Consider the following 20558-nt stretch of genomic DNA (forward strand, 5'->3'; position numbering starts at 1 on the left):
GGTGTTAGTAGGTTGCAGTACAGGGCATTAGGAGGGTGTTAGGAAGGTGCAGTAAAGGGCGTTAGGAGGGTGTCGACTTTAGTTCTGACACATCATCAGGAGGATTAAGGCTTAGTCCTCGACATGGCTCAGGTGAAAGTACTGCTTCTGCAGAAGAAATGCCTGTCTCCTTGGTCCCCGGTGGATTCCCCTAATGTTGTTGGAAAGACCTTCAAAATTTGGCATCCAATTGATGATAGATGTCAGCCTGTCAGGCTAAGGAGGTGTTCTGGAGAACCTTTTGGTTCAAGGAACATGGTCATCAGAGGAGTGAAAGTTGCCAATCAACACCCTGGAATTTCAGGCAAAAGGGCTGGCTCTCCTACACTAGTCTGTCTACCTTTGAGGTCTCCCCATAAGAGTGCAGTTGGAGGGACCTAAGGGTGCAGTTGGAGGGACCCGTCTTCTTGAAGGGGACCTGATCTTGTCTTGACCAAACTTCATGCTCCAGCCTCTCCAGTGTGCATATTTCCAGCGTATGAATTTGTCAGGCAGATTTTTTTCAGCGATGAGCAGCTCAGTCTGGAAGAATTAGCCCTTCACCTGGAGGTGTTTGCAAAAATATATCTGTGGTGGGGGACACCAGATGTGTATCTCTTTTCTTCTTCAGATTTAAGATTCAACAACAAAGAGTCCCATACCAGGAATCCTAAGGCATGTGTTCAGGGTGTACCTGTCTTGTACACTTCTGCTTTTAAGACTCTCTGAGAAAATACCTAGTCACTTACAAGCAAGGTTACCTTTTTGGTTGCTATGACTTTGATTTTTAGGGTCTCGGAGTTGGTTACGCTCTTTTACAAGGAGCCTGTACTGGTTATTCACCATGATATAGTTGGTTTGATGCCTCGGTCCTCATTACCACCTACTGTGGTTTCTTCATTACCCCTAAATCAGGACATTGTTCTGTTCTAATCTTAAGCATGCTACAGATGAAAGTGCTTCATATTCTTTGGGTTTTGTTTGAGCTGTTCAATTTTACATAAAGTCTACAGCTTCATTTTAACAGTCTGAGTCCCGGTTCTCCTACCCAAAGGTCCTCAAAAGGATCAGGCTGCTTCTTGATCTACTATTTCTAGGTGGATTTGTTATTTTATGTTTCGTATGGCATCAAGGGCAAGGTTCTTTCTTTAAATAGTTAAGAACCATTCCATAAGGAGTGTCAGTGCTTCCCCGAGATTCAGCATTAAACTTGTTTTATTCAAGTTTTGCAAGGATGTTACTTGGTCTTTTCTTCACACATGTACTAAGTTCTACCAAGTAGATAGTCATGCCTTTTCAGGTGCTTGATTTGGGTGAGAGGTCTTGCAGGTGAGTTTGTAAGTGGAGTCTCCCCTATTCTGTATTTGGGTTTGGATGTGTTGTTCTTGCTGCACTGTGGCCCACACCTCATGCCCAATGCGTGGAGATATCCCAAGTTGTTATATAGCTAGTCTGGTTGATGAAAGACATCGGGCCAGATCCACGTAGCGCGGCGCATGTTTACGTCCGACGTAGCGCATCTCAGATACACTACGCAGCTGTAACTTACAGCGTATTTCCCGTATCCACAAAGAATTTGCGCCGTAAGTTACGGCGGCATAGTGTAAATGTGTCGGCGTAAGGGCGCGCAATTCAAATCACTAAGTTGTGGGCGTGTTTTATGTTAATACGTCTTGACCCGACGTAAATGACGTCTTTTTTTAACGGCGCATGCGCCGTCCGTGGGGTATCCCAGTGCGCATGCTCCAAATTACCCAACAAGCCAATGCTTTCGATGTGAACATAATTCTACGCAAAGCCCTATTCGCGAACATTTTACACAAACAACGTAAAATTTGACGCTGGCCCGACGTCCATACTTAACATTGAGTACGCCTCATATAGCAGGGGTAATGTTACGCCGAAAAAAGCCTTACGGAAACTACGTAAAAAAATGCGCCGGCCGGACGGACGTTTGTGGATTGGCGTATCTAGCTAATTTGCATACTCGACGCGGAAATCGACAGAAGCGCCACCTAGCGACCAGCGTAAATATGCGTAAATATGCACCTTAGATCCGACGGCGTACTAAGACGTACGCCAGTCGGATCTAGCCCAGCTTCAGGCGTATCTTGTTTTGTGGATACAAAACAAAGATACGCTGGAGCAACCTAGAAGTTACGCGGCGTATCAATAGATACGCCAGCGTAACTGCTTCGTCGATCTGGCCCATCAAGTGCATCCAGTTCAATCAATAGTAATGAATATAAAGTGCTCTATTCCCTGTGATGCATTCCAAGAAAAGCATTTTACTGGTAAACCAAAAATCATACTTTGTGCCAGCACATTTGGATATTCAAAGTGAACACAGCTTTAATTTATTCACTAATATTTACTTTTTTAAGTGAATATAGACTTTCCTGCGGATGTATCTCACCAGACTCCTGCTGTAAACCTCTAATGATCCTTCTATCTGTCACCGATCGGCTCTGTACTGCTCGTGCATGCTGCATAGTATCTTGGGAAGCCTGGGGCAGTATCCTCTGCAGATTTCGCACATATGTTGACCCATAAAGGCCGAGAAGATGCAGCGGCCTCGGAATTCCAAAATGGAGCCCAGCAGCATCGACCGCCTTGTGGAGGAGACAAGCCAAAGGGCGGCGCAAGTACTGATACCAAACCCCCCAAGCAACTGGGGAGGGAAATGAATATAAAGTACTATGCACAGAGACTGTCAGCTGTGACCAGTCAGTCTGCTGTGGAGGACTATGTGTCTCCCTTTTGACCAGGACACTGAGAGCACTGATGGGGCCGATATGATGGAAGCTGCAGTGGTATCAGGAGACATGTATGACTGTGAACCCTGAAGAGGGGGGCAACTATGATTCTTTACAACCCACCCTGGGGTATATACTACAGGCTGTGCAGAAATGCACTGTATCCATGGATGACTTTAAAAGGAACAGTTTCCCCCTTTGCCCGTGATGCCAAAATGGCAGCACAACAGGTGGCAGCTGCTAACGAAAAGGCAGATGATATAGAGAACCGTCTCTACCATAATAATGTGCGCATTGTGGGGTTGTCATAGAAAGTGGAAGGTCGGTACCACACCACATTTCTTGTTTGGCAAGGAGGCCTTTACCACTCTATTAGTAGTAGAGAGGGCTCATCATACCCCACCCAGACCTGTGCCCCCTGACAACCACCCAAGGTCTATGCTAGCTCATATGCTGAACTACAGGGATCCTGAGATCATTCTGCACCTGGCCAGAGAAAAAACAAACATACATTATAACGGCGGAAAAGTCTCCTTCTATCAATATTTTTCTACAGAGTTTCTGCGCAAGAGGGCAAAGTTTCAGGATGTGAAAAAGCACCTGTTGCGCCTCAAACTACCTTACCATGCTGTACCCGGCCCGACTGAGGATTACTGCAAGAGGCCAAACACACTTCTTTGAATCTGCTCCTGAAGCGGCATCCTGGCTGGATCACAATGAGCAAAGCCTGCAACATCGACGTGAAGCTGTCTTCACTTGGAGGGCCATTTCCTTAGCCCTAAAAATATGAGCTAGATCTACGAAAGAGGGGTGGCTGCCATTCTGCCATTACACTTTTTTTTACAGAATTCAACTCCTCCTGTTGAAGAAACTCGTTTTGACAACCTCGGTTACATTGAACATATTTTTATATGACATCCAGTGTTAGATACGGAGTTGTACCTCCACCTGAGCACACTACATAGCTACTGACTCTTGCCTTGTATCCGGTGGCCTCTACCTCACAGCCTCTTTTTAGGTTCTGCTGGATTTGCAATGTTGATGGTATACCCCCCAGGCGGCTGTCTGGGAATCTTATTACAACCATGACTCCATTTTGATTCCTGACCTGAATCGGAATAGTAAAGCCGGATGTATTCCAGTTAGTTCTTCTCTGCATATGATTGTACTGTTACTGTGCCATGGCTGACATTCCCCTGATGTCATGGAACGTTAGGAATGTTCATGATACTTTGAAGAGGACCATGATATCCTCATGTATCAAGCGATTCCAGACTGCAATAGTGTGTTTCCAGGAAACTCACCTTACTTCAGACTCTGTGTCATGCCTTAATTAGTCATGGTTATTGGGCAGTTATCACTTCACACATACAAACTATTCATGCAGGGTCGTTGTCCTGATTCACAGGGCCCTGGTTTTCTCAAGGTAGTGTGTCTTCCGCCGCTGTGTCAAAGAACAGGCGGGTGCCTATCTAACATCGAGTCTAGGTAGCAATTGAAATCCCCAAGAAGAAACACCATTGGCAATTCAAATACCCTTTGGACAAACATTTTTCCTGTTTTTCCAAATCCCATGGCTCCCTATCTAGAATTGACCTCTGCCTGGGTAATACCTGTAGTATCCCCTTGGTTTCACGATTGGAATATCTACCTTGCAAAGTGTCCAACCATTCCCCTCTGGTGGTCTGGCTCCAGGCCCAACCGCCCTTGTCACTTCCTAGCGCCCTATGGAAATTGAACGCCTCTCATGAGCGTATAGACACCAAGCTAGCTGAATTTTTTGTCACCAACAAAGTTAAAGGGAAATAATTACTATGCTGGGAGGGGAATGTTTATAGCAGAAATTAATGCAATCAAAAAAAATCATCCTCCGAGTTTGTTCTACAGGTTGAAAGCCAGGTGCGATAGTTGGAACTACAATATATTTCTACCTCACTTGATTCCGCAAGAGTGGCGTGGATATCGGCCCAGGATTCTCTGGATCGGGTGAAAACCTATGCTGCGGAACATAAAAGTTATTTCTCTAAAATTACATTCTACAAAGAAGGAGAGAAGACAAGGATTTGCTTGCTGGAATAGCTAGGTCTCATCAGTTCTTCCCTGCCATACGCACCTCGGATGGTTGTATAGTGAACCGTCCTGAACTTATCACACAGGAACTGACCCAATTTTACGATACCTTATACCAGTCTCAAAGTCAATACTCCATGGAGGAATTGCCGTATATCTGAGTATTCTGGAGCCACCCACATTGATGAAAAGTCAGCAGTCTAGGCTGGACTCCCCATTGACCTTGGACGAGGTGCAAATGGTGGCCGCCTAATTCCCTGCGTTCAAAGCCCTTGGGGACGATGGTATCCCCGTTGAGGTGTACACAAGATATGGGGAATCTATTCTGTCGTAATTACTTCAGGTCTTTAATGCAGCTTATGATGCCCAATGTTTACCAGAGTCTATGTCAAGGGCTAACATCGTTCTGCTCCTGAAGCCGGGTAAGGACCCATTGGATCTGGGGTCCTACAGACCTATTTCATTGCTGCAGGGCGATGTTAAAATCCTAGCCAAGTTGCTTGCCATGCGTCACAATGAGGTTATTTTGTCTATTATACACACTGACCAGGCAGGATTTTTACCCCACAAATGCACTGCCTTGAACCTACGGAGATTATTCCTTAACATGCAGACACCCATGGATAATATGGGTCAACGTGCGCTACTGTCCCTGGATGCTAATAAAGCATTTGACAGTGGCGACTAGCTCCTTAATCTCACCACAAAAACTATCCCAGTTATACATAGTACTTAGATCTCATCTCACACCTGCTAAACTGCATAAAATGGGCATACTTGATGACCCCTTGTGCTATAGATGTAAGCGGGACAGGGGTGACCTCATTCACCTTCTCTGGAGGTGCCCTAAATTACACCCCTATTGGACAGCTGTCTCGGGTACCCTTAATCTTCTGTCCCGCTAGACCCTTAATGTTGCCTGTTGGGAATGTTAAGTGATCTTATACTGGAGGAGCCCACAAGAGTAGCTGTTAATCGCGCCCTCTTCCAAGCTCGCAAAATACTACTTCTGCTTTGGAAATCACCTGACCCTCCTGCATACCAAATGTGGATATCACACATGGGATACACACTTGTTTTTGAAAAATATGTGTACTAACCCAGGGGATGCTTGGGAAAGTTTGAAAAGTTATGGGGACCATGGCTGGACACTACTGGCCTTAGACAGTGGGAACTTGTTCAGATGTGGCTTGTACAATGTCCAGACTAGTTTAGTTTAGGCTGGGTATACCACATAAGGCACTGGAGGCTGTGTATCTTTCCCTTGGCTCTAGGTGAAACGTTGTGCATGTGAACTTTTGGGATGTGTATATATGTGCTCTAAAATTGTGATAGTACAAATGAACCATTATATTTGTACTTGATGTGTAGACTGTGGGTGACTGTCATATTTAATACAAGCCCCTCTCACTTCCTCTGTTCACCACATTTGCCATTGATTTCCTAATTTGCTGGCCTAAAAAATCATTTTATCAACCTATAGCATGACAGTGACTGTATGTAGCAAAACCACAACCCAAGATAATGAGATCGATTCAGAATCTTCACACAATAAATTATGTAAATATTCACTTCAATTATCCTGTCAGAATTTAGCAGCAGAAAATTTCAAGGGGTATTAATGCCTTTTCAAGGCACTGTATACAAGATGAGAAACACTGGTAAAGGAGAATACCATAGATGGAAGGAAGGAATGGAATCAGGACTGGGTACAGAAACAAGGGGAACAGAATTAAAGTGTTTGTTAAGCCATTATGGGTGCTTTGTAGAATTCCCTCTGTCATAACATGTTATATCACTCACTGCTGTTCTTTTATAAAACTGATGCAGTACAATACCTTATTTTGAAGGGCTGCTGTGCACTCAGCTGATGTCCAAGGCTCTCCTGCCCTGCTCCGAGGACTATAGAGGGAGGGGATGAGGTTCCCTCTGACATCAGCTGGGAGGAGAGCCTTGGGCAGTCATATGAACGCTCAGCCTCGGTCTTCAGTAAGGTATTGTGCTTCTTAATTTTTATAAAACAAAGGAAGAGAGCGATATAACAGGTTATGACAGAGGGGATTCTACAAAGGACAGATTGTTATTTTGCATAGTATGGCAGCAGCAGAGGAGCGGCGGGGAGGACACGGCTCACACACAGAGCTGAAAAGCAGGGAGGGGGAGGAAGACAGAGGGGGACAGGAGAGCTGCAGATAGTAAGGCTGTGGCTGACCGAGGCATGTACTCTGGCCACAGTGCCAGGGCTCAGCAGCCATGATACACCATGGTCAGTTTACAGAGGAGAGGGTAGAAACTGGCAGGATCAGCCAGGTATTTCAGGTGTTACAGGGGGTCAAAAGACACAGCACAAGCACTGTGCTGTATAACATGCTTTAAAAGAAGAGGATCAATATATATCTTTTTAGGTTAACAAACACTTTAAGGCAGTGGGGCACAAATTACAGGATGCAAGGCTAGATCAAGAGCAGGATAAAGCAGCATACAGTATCTGGCAGCAAGCAAGGCAAATCAAAACACTGACACAAGGTGTATCAGCAGAGAGAGGCTTAACCACTTGCCAATCAGCCACAGTACATACTACGGCAGGTTGTCACATGCAGGAGTTTTGCCTGCTTGAGCTAAGGGATGTGTGCAGCGTGCCCCCTTCCACAACCATTGTGCCCACAGCGAACTGCAGATCCCTTGGTACTTTAACCACGCAATTGCCAGTTAAAGTAGCGCAGTGCTGAATAGCAGAAAATGCCATAGTCATGAAGGGGGTAAAACTTTACAGAGCTCAACAGCCAGTATCAGGTGTAGACTTCTTATCAGAAACTGCTGGCTGTTGGGAGACATCCACTGGTGGACACTGGAACTACAGCTATCCATCCAGGGAATTAAAGTGCCACGAGCAGGTGAACCAGGTCCTGACGTACACAATCGCATGAAAAGCAAATTCCTAATTAGCTGATATTTATTGTATTTCTCAGAGTACATGGAGAGCGAAATTGCATGGGGGGGGGGGCATTAAAATGTTTGCCCAGGGTCAAATCAATAATAAAGATGGCCCTGCTCTTGTCCTGGTTTCTATCCTGGTTGTACTGTTGCATTGGCATAATATGTGAATTATGCGTTTGGCGCACTTTTGTACTGCATTATCCTTACTTGACGAACTGCCTGTATTACTGATATGTTATTGTGTATGTTTTTCCTTCAATAAAGCACTCCTGATTGTTAAAAAAAATAAAAATAAAAAAAAGATGGCCCTGCTCTCACCTCTTCCCTTGATGACAACTCAATTTTCTCAGTAATAATGGCCACCAGGAGGGGGCGGGTCTACCAAGCAAGGGCAAAGTAAAAACCTGACAAAAACTACTTACCTACTCTATCCAAAAAAAGGTAGATTGGCAAATTTTTGCACCCAACAGATTTTTTTACCTTAAGGCTGAGACATACAGTCTGCATTTTATTATTTTAGCAAACTTGTACTTGTCAAGAGGATTTATCATGTTAAAATAGACTACGTAGCACAAGGTTTTACATTTTTTTCTTCCACTTGCAAGTTGTAATCTGTTACACAGGTTGTGTACAGTTATCAGGTATAACAAATGTCAACCGTCAAAAGTTTCCAATATTACCACAGAGAGTAAAGCCGAAAATCATACAAAAAAATGCCGCTTTCGAAGCGATCGTATGATAATCGGATCGTTAGTACAGAGCTTTCGAGAGCCGATCAGGACAGTTCATCCAATATTATTCTATCAAACACACATGGAATTTTTTTCGTACAATGCCAGATCGTACGATTTTAGTTTAATCAGTACAGCTGTCGTTCGAAAATGCAATACAAATGCATTGCAACACATGACATCACTTCCAAATTTTTATTCTGTCGTACGAGAATTTTCATGACTTTAGTAAACTCATCAGATTCGATGCGAGCATGCAAACAAAAATATGAACGATCATTCGTCCGATATGTGTGTACCGGGCATTAGGCTGTTAATGCGGTAAAACGACGCTCGTTTTAGCGGCGCTTTACCGCTGTTAAAGCGGTAAAGTGACACTTTTAACTCCAAAGAAGGGGTAAAAAACCCTGTGTTGTGGCGCTTCTGAAACGCTTTTAACGCACTTTGGAAGTGCTGCCCATTAATTTCAATGGGCAGGGCGTTTAACCACCCCAAAGATATGGCTTGCAGGACTTTTCCTAACGTTCCACACGCAAATGAATGAGAGGCGGTTTTTAGGCACTTTACAGGCGTTATTTCTAGCACTAAAATGCCTGAAAAATGCCTCAGTGTGAAAGGGGTCTGATCTGTGAAATATGTCAAGAATACCACTGGCACTGTCATAAACCAAGAAACACTTGCAAATAAATTTTGTTAATTTTTTTTGTCACTTTCCAAGTAAAAGTTAGTCACTTACCATTTTGTATGCAAGATCACACTTAACTGGGTTTTGCTCTCATATCTATTAAAACAAAGAAAAAAAGGCAGCAACATTAACACTGAAAGAATATGACGTAAAAAAAAAAGTATAATACAAATGAAAAATGTAATCTAACTAAATTGTTGCATAGGACATTGTATGTGAAACTGTATGACATTTTTAACCTAATGTAATACGTTTTTATTGAGGTTCAACAAGTTTGATGCAGTAGTTGAATTAGGTTATGGCATGGCATAACAGAAAAGACTTTGGGCTTATTCAACTGAGGCATATAAGTATAGCGCTACCCCCCGAAGGAGCCGCTGGTTGATTTGGGGATCGGCCTACTAAGTTACCCTGGCAGTGTCTAGGGGTGTAACTGTGAGAATAGCAGCAGCGAGTGGAAGTCCAGACATCCAATAAAGAGTTTTTAATGCTTTATTGCCCAGGCCAAACACGGCCAACATCAACACAATTTGGAAAGATCAAAGTTGATGAAGGAAGAAAAGAGAACCATGCTGTATCAGGCCTGGATATAGAACTGAGCAATACACTGCTCTGCATTGAACCAATTGTGTAACACGTCGCCACGCTACTCGGAGTAGATGAAGTGCCCCCGGACAGACCCCCTATAATAGGCCTGGCAGCCGGAGCGTCACTCTGGATAATACTGGGAGGAACAGGCCTCTCACACAGACCTGTCTCTAGGGCCCCTGCCACAGGCCAATTTCAATAGAGGACTTGAGTGAATAAGGAAAGAGAATCCTCCCAGTAGACTTTTCTATAAATGGTCCCCGGATGACAGCAAGCATACCTGTCAGTGGTCCGGACACCTGATCCCACGCTGGGATTCTGTCAATAGGCCTTGGAACCCAGTGGAACGCTGAGGTCCCTTCTCTCATCAGGATGAGGTTCGCTGCAAAGTTCAGCTCTGGCCAGGTAGGCCGCGCTGGCGGGGTCCATGGATGTGCGTACTCTGAAGGTGGGTACCGCACCTGGAACGGGGACCCCGCGAAGAGATCCCAAACACATGACCTCTCTCACAGATATATCCTCCCCCAGTATGCCCCGCGAGAAAAAACATCCTCTAATTGGCTGCTGGGAGAAGATCTGCTCTGCTAGAACCCCTCTGGCGCCAGCTGCCGGCCAGGGGTGGCATTGCACTCCCTGACCGCAAACTGACCCAGTGGACATTTCCAGAATGACAGGAGTTTTAAACAAACACTGGAAGGGAGCAAGGTAACTCTCCCTTCCCCACTAAATTTAGGCGTAGTGCCCATGCTAAATACAAGGGGGGCGCTACATAAGTATGAAATAGAACATGCTGTATCATTTTTGGCAACAATTCAACTGCTGAGGCTTAAGGAAATAATTCAATATGTTAAGCATTAGGTGGAATCTGGAAGCTGTCAGTATAATCAGTATTAATGTGGGTGTGTTACAGAATTAGTCAATAACCTTAACACTTTACCTAAATAAAGCAACAGCTAGATGTTAATTGAACATATTAACATAAGTAGATTGAAAGAATTTCTGCAAGTGAAAGATGCCTGACTGAGCTGTCTTTAGGAGTTGATTTGGAATTTGTGTTTAATTGGAAACATTTTTATCAAGATGCATCATGTAAGAGCATTACGCATTTTAGGTGACCCATTGTTTCGAAATCCTTACAGAAGATGTTTTTACTTCCAAGTGAGGAGTTGACCTTTAAAAGGTCCAATCCGCCCAAAATTAGTATTCAGCTATGAGTATACTTTATGAGTTACCTCCCATAACTCTTGAAAAGCCTAGGGTGTAGAGTTAATAGTTCTGTCCTATCTGCCATAGAGACCAATTCCTCCTACTGCATATTCAACAGTGTATATCATTTAAATTAAATGAAACATCACTGGGTCTGCATCTCTGTAATAAAGACATTGGCTAGCTTGCACGTGTGGGAATTTCACCAGAACAGTGTCTGAAAGATTTACGATGTTAGTAGGATATGCAATCTGCCAGCATGTTTTCCAAATTGACATTTAAGGTGAGTCAAACCTAAAAACAAGAACCTCTTAGGCTGCGTACACACGGTTGGTCCAAACCGATGAAAACTGCCTTAAGTCCAGTTTCATCGGTCAAAACCGACCGTGTGTAAGGCCCATCGGTCCGTTGTCCTTCGGTCCAAAATTTTAAAACATGCTTTAAAATCTAACCGATGGACCGCTGCCCGATCGGTCCAAATCGATGGCTAGTACAGAAAGCATCGGTTCAAAACCTGCGCATGCTCAGAATCAAGTCGACGTATGCTTGGAAGCATTGAACTTAGTTTTTTTCAGCATGTTGTGTGTTTTACGCCACCGCGTTCTGACCGATCGGTTTTTGGAACGATGGTGTGTACGCACATCAGACCATCAGGCCACTTCAGCGGTGAACCGATGGAAATGGCCCGTCGGACCATTCTCATCGGTTTGGAACGACCGTGTGTACGCGGCCTAAAGGGCCGAGCCTCTTTCTGAGATTTGGTGTTTACAAGTTAAAAACTTTTTTTATACAATATATATATATACACACACACACTACAGAATAAAATGTTGTTGCAATACTTTTTGTCACGTATTTGCGCAGCGGTCTTACAAGTGCACTTTTTTATGGAAAAACAGTAAAGTTAGCCCAATTTTTGTTTATATTGTTAAAATTAATGTTACGCCAAGTAAATTGATACCCAACATGTTGCGCCCACTCGTGGAATGGCGACAAAAACTTTTACCCTTCTACAGGTTGCATGTTTTGAGTTACAGAGGAGGCCTTGTGCTAAAATTATTACTCTTACTCTAATGATCATGGCGATCACAGTTTGAACACCATTTTCATATGCGGGCTCTGTTCACGTATGTTTTCGCTTCTGCGCGCGAGTTCGTCGGCACGGGGTGAGTTAAAAAAATAAATTAAATTCTTATTTATTTTACTTGAATTTTTTTATTTTGGACACTGTTTTTAATAAAATTTTATTTTGTGTCACTTTTATTCCTATTATAAGAAATGTAAACATCCCTTGTAATAAAAAAAGCATTAAAGCACCTCTTAAATATGAGATCTGGGGTCAAAAAGACCTCAGATCTCATATTTAGACTAAAATGCAATAAAAAAAATAATTTTATGTCATAAAGAAAATCCCTTTAAGAGCATTGGGCAGGAGTGACGTTTTGACGTTGCTTCCACCCTGCAATGATATGGAGACAGGTGGGGGCCATCTTCCCCTCACTCGTCTCCATACCCAGCCAGGGACAGCATCCGATCACCTCCGCCGTTGCCGACAGCTTCAGTAAGAGAGTGGCATCCATCTCCATCTGTCGATAAAAGTGATCTTGCGGCGAACCTGCTGCAGAGACCACTTTTATCTGAAAGCGGACCGCCCGCTCTTGAAGAGGATATTAGGGTTATGGTAGCTAGCTGCTACCATAACAACGGTATTCCTCTTCAAAGTAGCAACGTATTCCTGCGGCGGGCGGTCCGTAAGTGGTTAACAGAAGCTTTAAAAGCGCACACATACAGGTTGGACTCGATGGACTTGTGTCTTTTTTTAACCTTACCAACCATGTATACTTACCTGCCCTAGGGCTCTTTTGCAGAACCTTCAGTTTGCTGCAGAGCAAAGCCACCCAAAGATTATTTTTATCCAATCCAAAGTGGGTTCCCCTACTGACCCTGTAGTGACGTTGGGGCTGGTAGGAGGAACCCAGGATTGCTGGAGAGGTGGGGGCAGGCACCCAACACACCAAAAAGGGTGTAAAATGTGTAAGGGTGTAAAATGTAAGGACTTGTAGGGCAGCTTTATTGTGCAACTTAGTGAAGATTCTACAAACTGCCACCCACACAGGTTGGCACAAAGTCTTTAATTTTACCAGAGCTTGTTTTAGTTTTAATTTTAGCAACAGAATCGCTTTAGTAGAGCTCTAACTGTTAACTACATTATGTTTGCACTATATCGTGAACAATATCCTTTTTTTTTTTTTTTTTTGACAAATTCATTTTTTAACCTTTGTTGTAGCTCAGTGCTGCTGAACTACTGCAGCATGTTTGCAGCCACATTCTGCCTAAGTGCACACATTCCAATAATGGCTGCATGGCATTGCTCACTGTGGGTTTCTTGATGGTGATGACAGTGGATCATGTCGTGGAAATGTCCACTTGTAGCTTTTCATGGAAGCCCATGTAACAAGGTGACAAAGCAGGAGCACAATTGGCACAATTGGTAGACAGGAATAGAGTGCTGTCACCCTGTAACAGAAAGTGCCTGAACAAAGACTTTCATGGCAGGATACCAGGTGGTATTTTAACGAAACCTATAGATTTCAAAGGATTGAAAATGTATTTTGAAATTACATTATCACGTTAAGCTTTTATGAGATTTTTGTGATTGGGTTTGGATATATTTTATGTGAAACTAAAAGCAAGGGCTTCCAATGCTAGACTTATATACAGATTTTTCAGCTTGTTGGAATAAAGCCTCTGCTTATTAATTTCCTTTAATCACATACTCAGTTGGAATTGCTTACCCTTTGTGACAAGTTTACTTTACACTGTTTTCATATGCTGCACTTTATTCTGCAACAAGTACAATTAGAGATTCTTGATGAATCACTGTCTCTGTTTATATGATTAAAGTGGTATTAAAGGCTCCTATTCAAACAATGCATTCTAAGCAATCTCGTAAAATAAACATTTCCCCCAGGAAAATAATTTGCAGTATATGAAGTCACAAAAAGGCTTTTTCAGACAGGCAGTAGTGCTTCCAGCCCTATGAAAAGCTATATGTGGTGGATCACTTTTATTTATTTATTATTATCTTTTATTCTTTTAGTTTTTTGAACTTTCCAAATGCCAATTTTACATTGCAGGACTGCATTGCAACTGTGGGGCAAGCATTTGGTTAGTCCTTGAGGTGCAGCGCCATTGATCTCAATGGGCAAATCTTAGAGGAGGTGCAACCTGTCAAACTCTGCAGCCTAAATTAAAAATGGCACGGCCATAAAACAAGGCATGTATACAGCCCTGTCAGACTGGAATGATAGAATTAGGTGGGTGGCCAGGGTACAGTAAAACTGCAGTTCAGCCATCTGTTTTTACTGCCCGCCTGGCCACCAGCGTGAAAGAGCCCTAACACATTTATTAATCACTGACTCCAGATCATACAGTGCTGTGTCCCGAACTTGTCGTTAGGGAGCAAACACACTGGAGTGGATTTAGACCCCTTTTCACACTGAGACAGTTTTCAAGCATTTTGGCGCTAGAAATAGCCTCTGAAAAGCACCTAAAAACTGCCTACCATTCATTGCAATGTTCACTTTCCCACTCCTGGCAGTGCGACTGCGGAACATTAGAAAAAGTCCTGCAAGCAGCATCTTTGGGGCAGTTTGGGAGTACTATAAATAGCGCTCCTAAAATGCCCCGCCCATTGAAATTAATTGGCAGTGCTTCTAAATCGCTTTGAAAGCACCACAAAATGGGTATTTTTTCCTCTTTTTTAATGTCACATTGTCACTTGACCTTAAACAAACCCCGCCCCGCTGGTGCATGGAAAGTGCTGCAAAAACGCTGTTAAAGCACCGCAAAAACAACCAGTGCTTTAGTGGCACTTTATTGTGAAAGGTTTCTTACTAAAACTGGAGTGTACAAAATCTGGTGAAGCTGTGCATGGTAGCCAATCGACTTCTTACTCCAGCTTGTTCAGTTAAGCTTTGACAACATAAACTTGGAAGCCGATTGTTTCTATGCAGAGCAGCACCAGGTTTTGCACTCTACAGTTTTAGTAAATCAACCCCACTGTGTACCTCACATGTACTAGTTCACAAAGAACAGTGCACACCCCAGTTGCTCTAAGTCTATTAGTTCGGAGAAGGGGGGAGTGCATTGCTGCTATAAGCTTCTAGGCCATCTGTTTCTGTGAATGCATCCATTGTGAGAAGAATCGTCTGCAATGCCAGCTGAGAGAATGCATGAAAAGGTGGCTCCATGGGACTCTGCAAGAGGACACAGTGACCTAAAAAAGTGGAACCATAAACCAAAACATTGAGATTGAATTCAAAGCAACAACCGGCTTAAAAAAGAAAGCAGACTGCAAATGTGGTAAGTGCAGAGGTCTGCAGCACTATATGCGTTTTACATTTCAGGATTTATTAACAGTTTCAGGCAAATAATATTGCAATAACAAAAGTAAAAATGTAACACATTCCTACAACTTCACAAAATGGCATCCTGTGATTACAAAATTATAGACACACCTCGTAGCATAAAATGTAAGTGGGTCATTTTTTTTGGTCTGTGTTTTGACTTTCCTCATTAAAAAGGCTTTTAAAATGTAGTTATGGAAGCTACATTGTTGAAAACCCCATCCGTCATATACATACAGATATAATTCTAAAGTAAAAAACAATTGTGAACTTGTCAAGAGAATTATTATTTGAAACAAAAAAAAAAAAGCAACTCGTAATGAAGTATGTCCCACACCATGCAGGATGATGGTTCATGTGGAAATATTCTCAGGCCCCGTACACACGACCAGTTTCCTCGGCAGAATTCAGCTTCCGACCGAGTTTCTGGCTGAATTCTGCCGAGAAACCCGGCCGTGTGTACACTTTCGGCCGAGGAAGCCGACGAGGAGCTCGGCGAGGAAATAGAGAACATGTTCTCTATTTCCTCGTTGTTCTATGGGAGCTCTCGTCCCGCCGAGCTCCTCGGCGGCTTCAGGGCTGAACTGGCCGAGGAACTCGATGTGTTTGGCACGTCGAGTTCCTCGGCCGTGTGTACGAGGCTTCAGTCCTCTTTACAGTGCTGAACTTCCCGAGGGTTATTAGCTTAGGTCTAACATTGCAGTACATTGAAGAAGTTCCAAGGGGTTCAAGGACAAAAGTCTTTGCATTGTTTTCACAGAATATACCACAATGTACCACTGTGAATGGGGCAGAAGCTGATGAATAAGTGCATCCTCACCATAGGCGTGCGCACATAGGGTGTAAGGTGTGCCTGGGCACACCCTAATCACCCTGTACTATGCAGATTCCCCCTGCTGCCTGGCCGCAGAGAAAGGGTAATGGGTAATCTCTGTCCTCAGTCCCTTACTCTGTCTAAAACGTTAGAAATCAGGGGTCTGTTTAGACCACTGATATTTCACCAAAGCCCCCAAACAGGTCTCCTAAAAAAAAAAACAATATTAAAAAATAATAATAATAAAAATAAAATTGTAAAAAAAATAATAATAATAATACAAATAAAGATAAACTACTGACACCGATCTCTGCCCTGCTGACAAAGCCCTACTGACTTGCCCACTGCCATATATGGTATATTACACACGCATGTGTGTTTTAGCTTTGGTGTGCACACCCTAATGCAATAGGCTGCCCACACCTATGATCCTCACCCACATTCGGAGAATGTGTTGCATTCTGTGAAAACAATGCAAGGAAAGGGAGATGACATAAAGTGACAGACGTCTGTCAGATGCTTTTTCAGTGTGCTGCAATATTAAACATGAAGCTATTAATCCCAGCGGCACCAGAAATTGTTCTACAGGAACCATTAGCTTGCAGGATATGGGACATTGTTCATTACATGTAAGTAACATCCGTGCAGAAAAAAAAATTCTAAACTTTAATACAGTGACTAGAAGCCACTTATCTTTATCCAAAACCTTTATTGCAGCTCCGCAGTTTATAGAATAATAATAATTCACAATTTATCCATGACAGTGACCAAAAACAAGTGCTGGGTTGTACTGTCACCTTGGGCAAACTTCTGCTCTCGCTCTCCTGATATTGGCCTCTAACAATTAATAAATACCAGTCAGAATGCACCAAAAACGGGGTAACACCTGAAAATGTCTTTAAATTCTATTAATTATTTTCCCAAAATTCACTACTTATCCTATCACTTTGAGACAATCATGAAAGCATGTGCATGAGCAGTGGACGATGTATTCAGCTGATCGGTTTGTTAACTGCGTTCCCTATCGTCAACCTGGCACTGGTGTACTAGAGGTGATTGGATAGGAGCCTGCAGAACTGAAGCTAGATAGGTTATAGAAAATTAACAACCATATTTTCTACAGAAAGCTCTCCACCGCCACCCCTACTAGGAGAAGATAAGTGAACCTGTATGTTGAACTTAGGCCTGTTATTTTTATCACACAGCGGTGCTGCTTTTTTAACTGAGAAAGGGAATTTTAGATTTGTTTCTGGGACTGTACTGTACTGAGTGTTATTTCTGAAGTGCTTGTTACAGCTTCTGAATCTGCTGAGGCGTTTGAGGTAAACACGTGAGTATCTACCAAATGAAAGTTCAATTTTTGAAAGAGGGGAGCTGATTAGTGCAACTTATAACAGTGGTAAATGTTCTGTAGTTGTCTCTCTTTATAATAGAAGTTATTTGTGAGCAATACATCAAAACAGCAGCACAACATTTCCCCTTCTGTGTATGTGATAAAAACAAATACAGCATTGATGTCAAGATAAAAATGTAGCCATTCCACATTCTTAAAGGTTTACAAAATGGCCGCAAATGATTACAAACATATGCACACACCTTTCTGAAGCAAATACATGAATCTGAATTCTGTATTTTAAACTTCCATATCTAGTCATATTGTAAAACGTGGCAACAGTAGTGCACAAATACAGCATGCCAAGCAATAAACAATTGTTTAAACTTTTGGTTACCATCTGGTTTTTACGTTGATCTAGGGCTTTCCTGGAGAGATTTTCCTTAATTTCCTGTCCCATTAACAACAGCTTCACTAAGCTGGAAGTAAGGAAAAATCTGGACACAGACAAATAAAAAAACTGACTGGGATTCTATTGTTTACCTATTCTACTAAAAGAAAAAAAAAAAAAAACATTCCGTTTGTATTGCTTTTGGAGAGTTTTCACATCTTGTCTGGTAAAGTGTCAGTAGGACAAAAGAAAGACGAAGCCTTGGATGGCAGTAAAAGCCAGACAGGGGTTCTAACTCTTCCCCCACTTTATCCAAAAAGATTTTAATTAATTAACCACTAAAGATTTAACTCTTTCCCAAAACAATTACATTTAAGGCATGCAAGAAGTGATCAACCTATTACATAGCTATGGGTTCCTCCTTTCCAGGATATATGTTGTTATGCTGTCTATCTAGCATAAAACCATATATAGGGTAGGAAGTTAGGGCCAGATTCACGTAGAATCACGGCGGCGTAACTTATCCTAGATAAGTTACACCGCCGCTATTTTTCATCGCAAGTGCCTGATTCACCAAGCACTTGCGATGAAAACTACGCCCGCGGCCATTTAAATTAGGCGCGCTCCCTGGCCGGACCTACCGCGCATGCTCCGTTTCCGAACTCCCGCCGTGCTTTGCGTGCCATGACGTCATTTTTTTGAACGGCGACGTGCGTAGCGTACTTCCGTATTCCCAGACGGCTTACGCAAACGACGTTAAATTTTGAATTTCGACGCGGGAACGACGGCCATACTTTAGACAGCAATACACTTGCTGACTAAAGTTAGGGCACCAAAAAAAACGACTAACTTTGCGACGGGAAACTTGACTACGGACGACGTAGCGAACGCGAAAAACCGTCGTGGATCGGCCGTAACTCCTAATTTGCATACCCGACGCTGGTTTACGACGCAAACTCCCCCCAGCTGCGGCCGCGGTACTGCATCCTAAGATCCGACAGTGTAAAACTATTACACCTGTAGGATCTTAGGGATATCTATGCGCAACTTATTCTATGAATCAGTCGCATAGATAGAAACAGGGATACGATGGCGTATCAGGAGAAACGCTGTCGTATCCCTTTTGTGAATCTGGCCCTAAGAGTCCTGGAAGGTGGAGAGAGAGAATTGTGTACCTGCATGACTAGAGAGAAATGTAGCAAAGAGTTAACTTATTTTTCTGAGGGCTTCCCTAGCTATGTGCCTTGAGTTACTACACCTCCAGTACTGACCTAAGGAGAACCAGGACATAACACTGTGCCAGTAGATAGTGGTTCACTGGATTGACGTGTATGAAGTGCCTGTATTGCCATGCCAATGTTTGGAAGTTGCACTCTTTAATTGCCAAGAAAAAGAAGATGGGGTTTGCTTTTGGCTGGAGTGGTTTAATTACTTCCCTTCAACATCGGAAGATGTCCAGCTGTACTATAAGCACAGATCTGGCAAAAACCAGTGGGACTCAGGTACACCCATCTACTGTTTGGAGAAGTCTGGCCAGAAGTGGTCTTCATGGAAAAGCCATACTTCCAACATAGATTTCATGAAGAAACAAAGCTAAGCAACTCAACTAAGCATTGAAAGATAGGAACTGGGGTGCAGAAAAATGGCAGCAGGTGCTCTGGACTAATGAGTCACAATCTGAAATATTTGGCTGTAGCCAGAGGCAGTTTGTAGAACGGTACAATAATGATTGTCTGCAGGCAATAGTAAAGCATGGTGGAGGTTCCATGCAAATTTGGGGCTGCATTTCTGTATATGGAGTTGGAGATTTGGTTAGGATCAATGGTGTCCTTAAAGGGGTTGTAAAGGTTCATCTTTTATTTTGTAAATTGTAAAAACAGCTTACTGAGGAGGAACAGGAAGTGAGAAATTCAGACAAAGAAAACAAATATTTAGAAGGGATATTGAAGGAAAAGGTAAGTGAACCAACAATGCACTAGCTTAACCTATTTAGAAAATAAAAAACGAACCTTTACAACCCCTTTAATGCTGGAAAATAAAGACAGATATTTATCCATCATGCCATACCATCAGGGAGGCATGTGATTTAAATCCCCAAATGTATTCTGCAGCAGAACAAAGACCCCAAACATGCAGCCAATGTCATTAGGAACTATCCTCAGTGTAAAGAAGAACACAGAGCCCTAAAAAGTGATGGTTTGGCCCCCAAAGAGCCCTGATTTCAACATTATCAAGTCTGCCTGGGATTACATGAAGAATTGATGCTGTTTTACAGTCATAGTGTGGTCACATCAAATATTGATTTGATTTGGATTTGTCTTCTGTTCATTTACTTTCCATTTTGTTAACTGATAAAATTAAACTATTAATACTTCCTTAGTGGGCAGCTATTCTCTTAGCTGGCACTGCTTTAAATTTAAAGGTTAGTCAGAGGATTAGTTCCTGCTGTGGATGTGCTGCAGGTGACCACTATTGTTGTCTGGGTAATCAGTTCCACCCCAGGCCAAGGGTGGCAGCAGTCAGATCCAGGTGTGTTGGGTATCCTTTCTCAGTGATCAATCAGTGAAAGTTGATCACCTGGTTGCATGCTGGGGAGGGGTATTTAAGGGACAGACGTCAC

The 20558-nt window shown here is 42.9% G+C and overlaps 1 protein-coding gene across 1 annotated transcript in view; it reads right to left on the reverse strand.

Annotated features, from left to right (window-relative positions):
* Positions 1 to 20558, reverse strand: part of LOC120937493 (neuroblast differentiation-associated protein AHNAK-like) — a 58301-nt gene that overhangs the window by 11306 nt on the left and 26437 nt on the right. Inside the window, exon 2 of the mRNA XM_040350760.1 lies at positions 9249 to 9293. Within this exon, the coding sequence (XP_040206694.1) occupies positions 9249 to 9251 (3 nt within the window). The 5' untranslated portion in view covers positions 9252 to 9293. The remainder of the gene's footprint in view (positions 1 to 9248; positions 9294 to 20558) is intronic.

This window comes from Rana temporaria, chromosome 4 (assembly GCF_905171775.1).
Source record: "Rana temporaria chromosome 4, aRanTem1.1, whole genome shotgun sequence".
Lineage (NCBI taxonomy): Eukaryota > Metazoa > Chordata > Amphibia > Anura > Ranidae > Rana > Rana temporaria.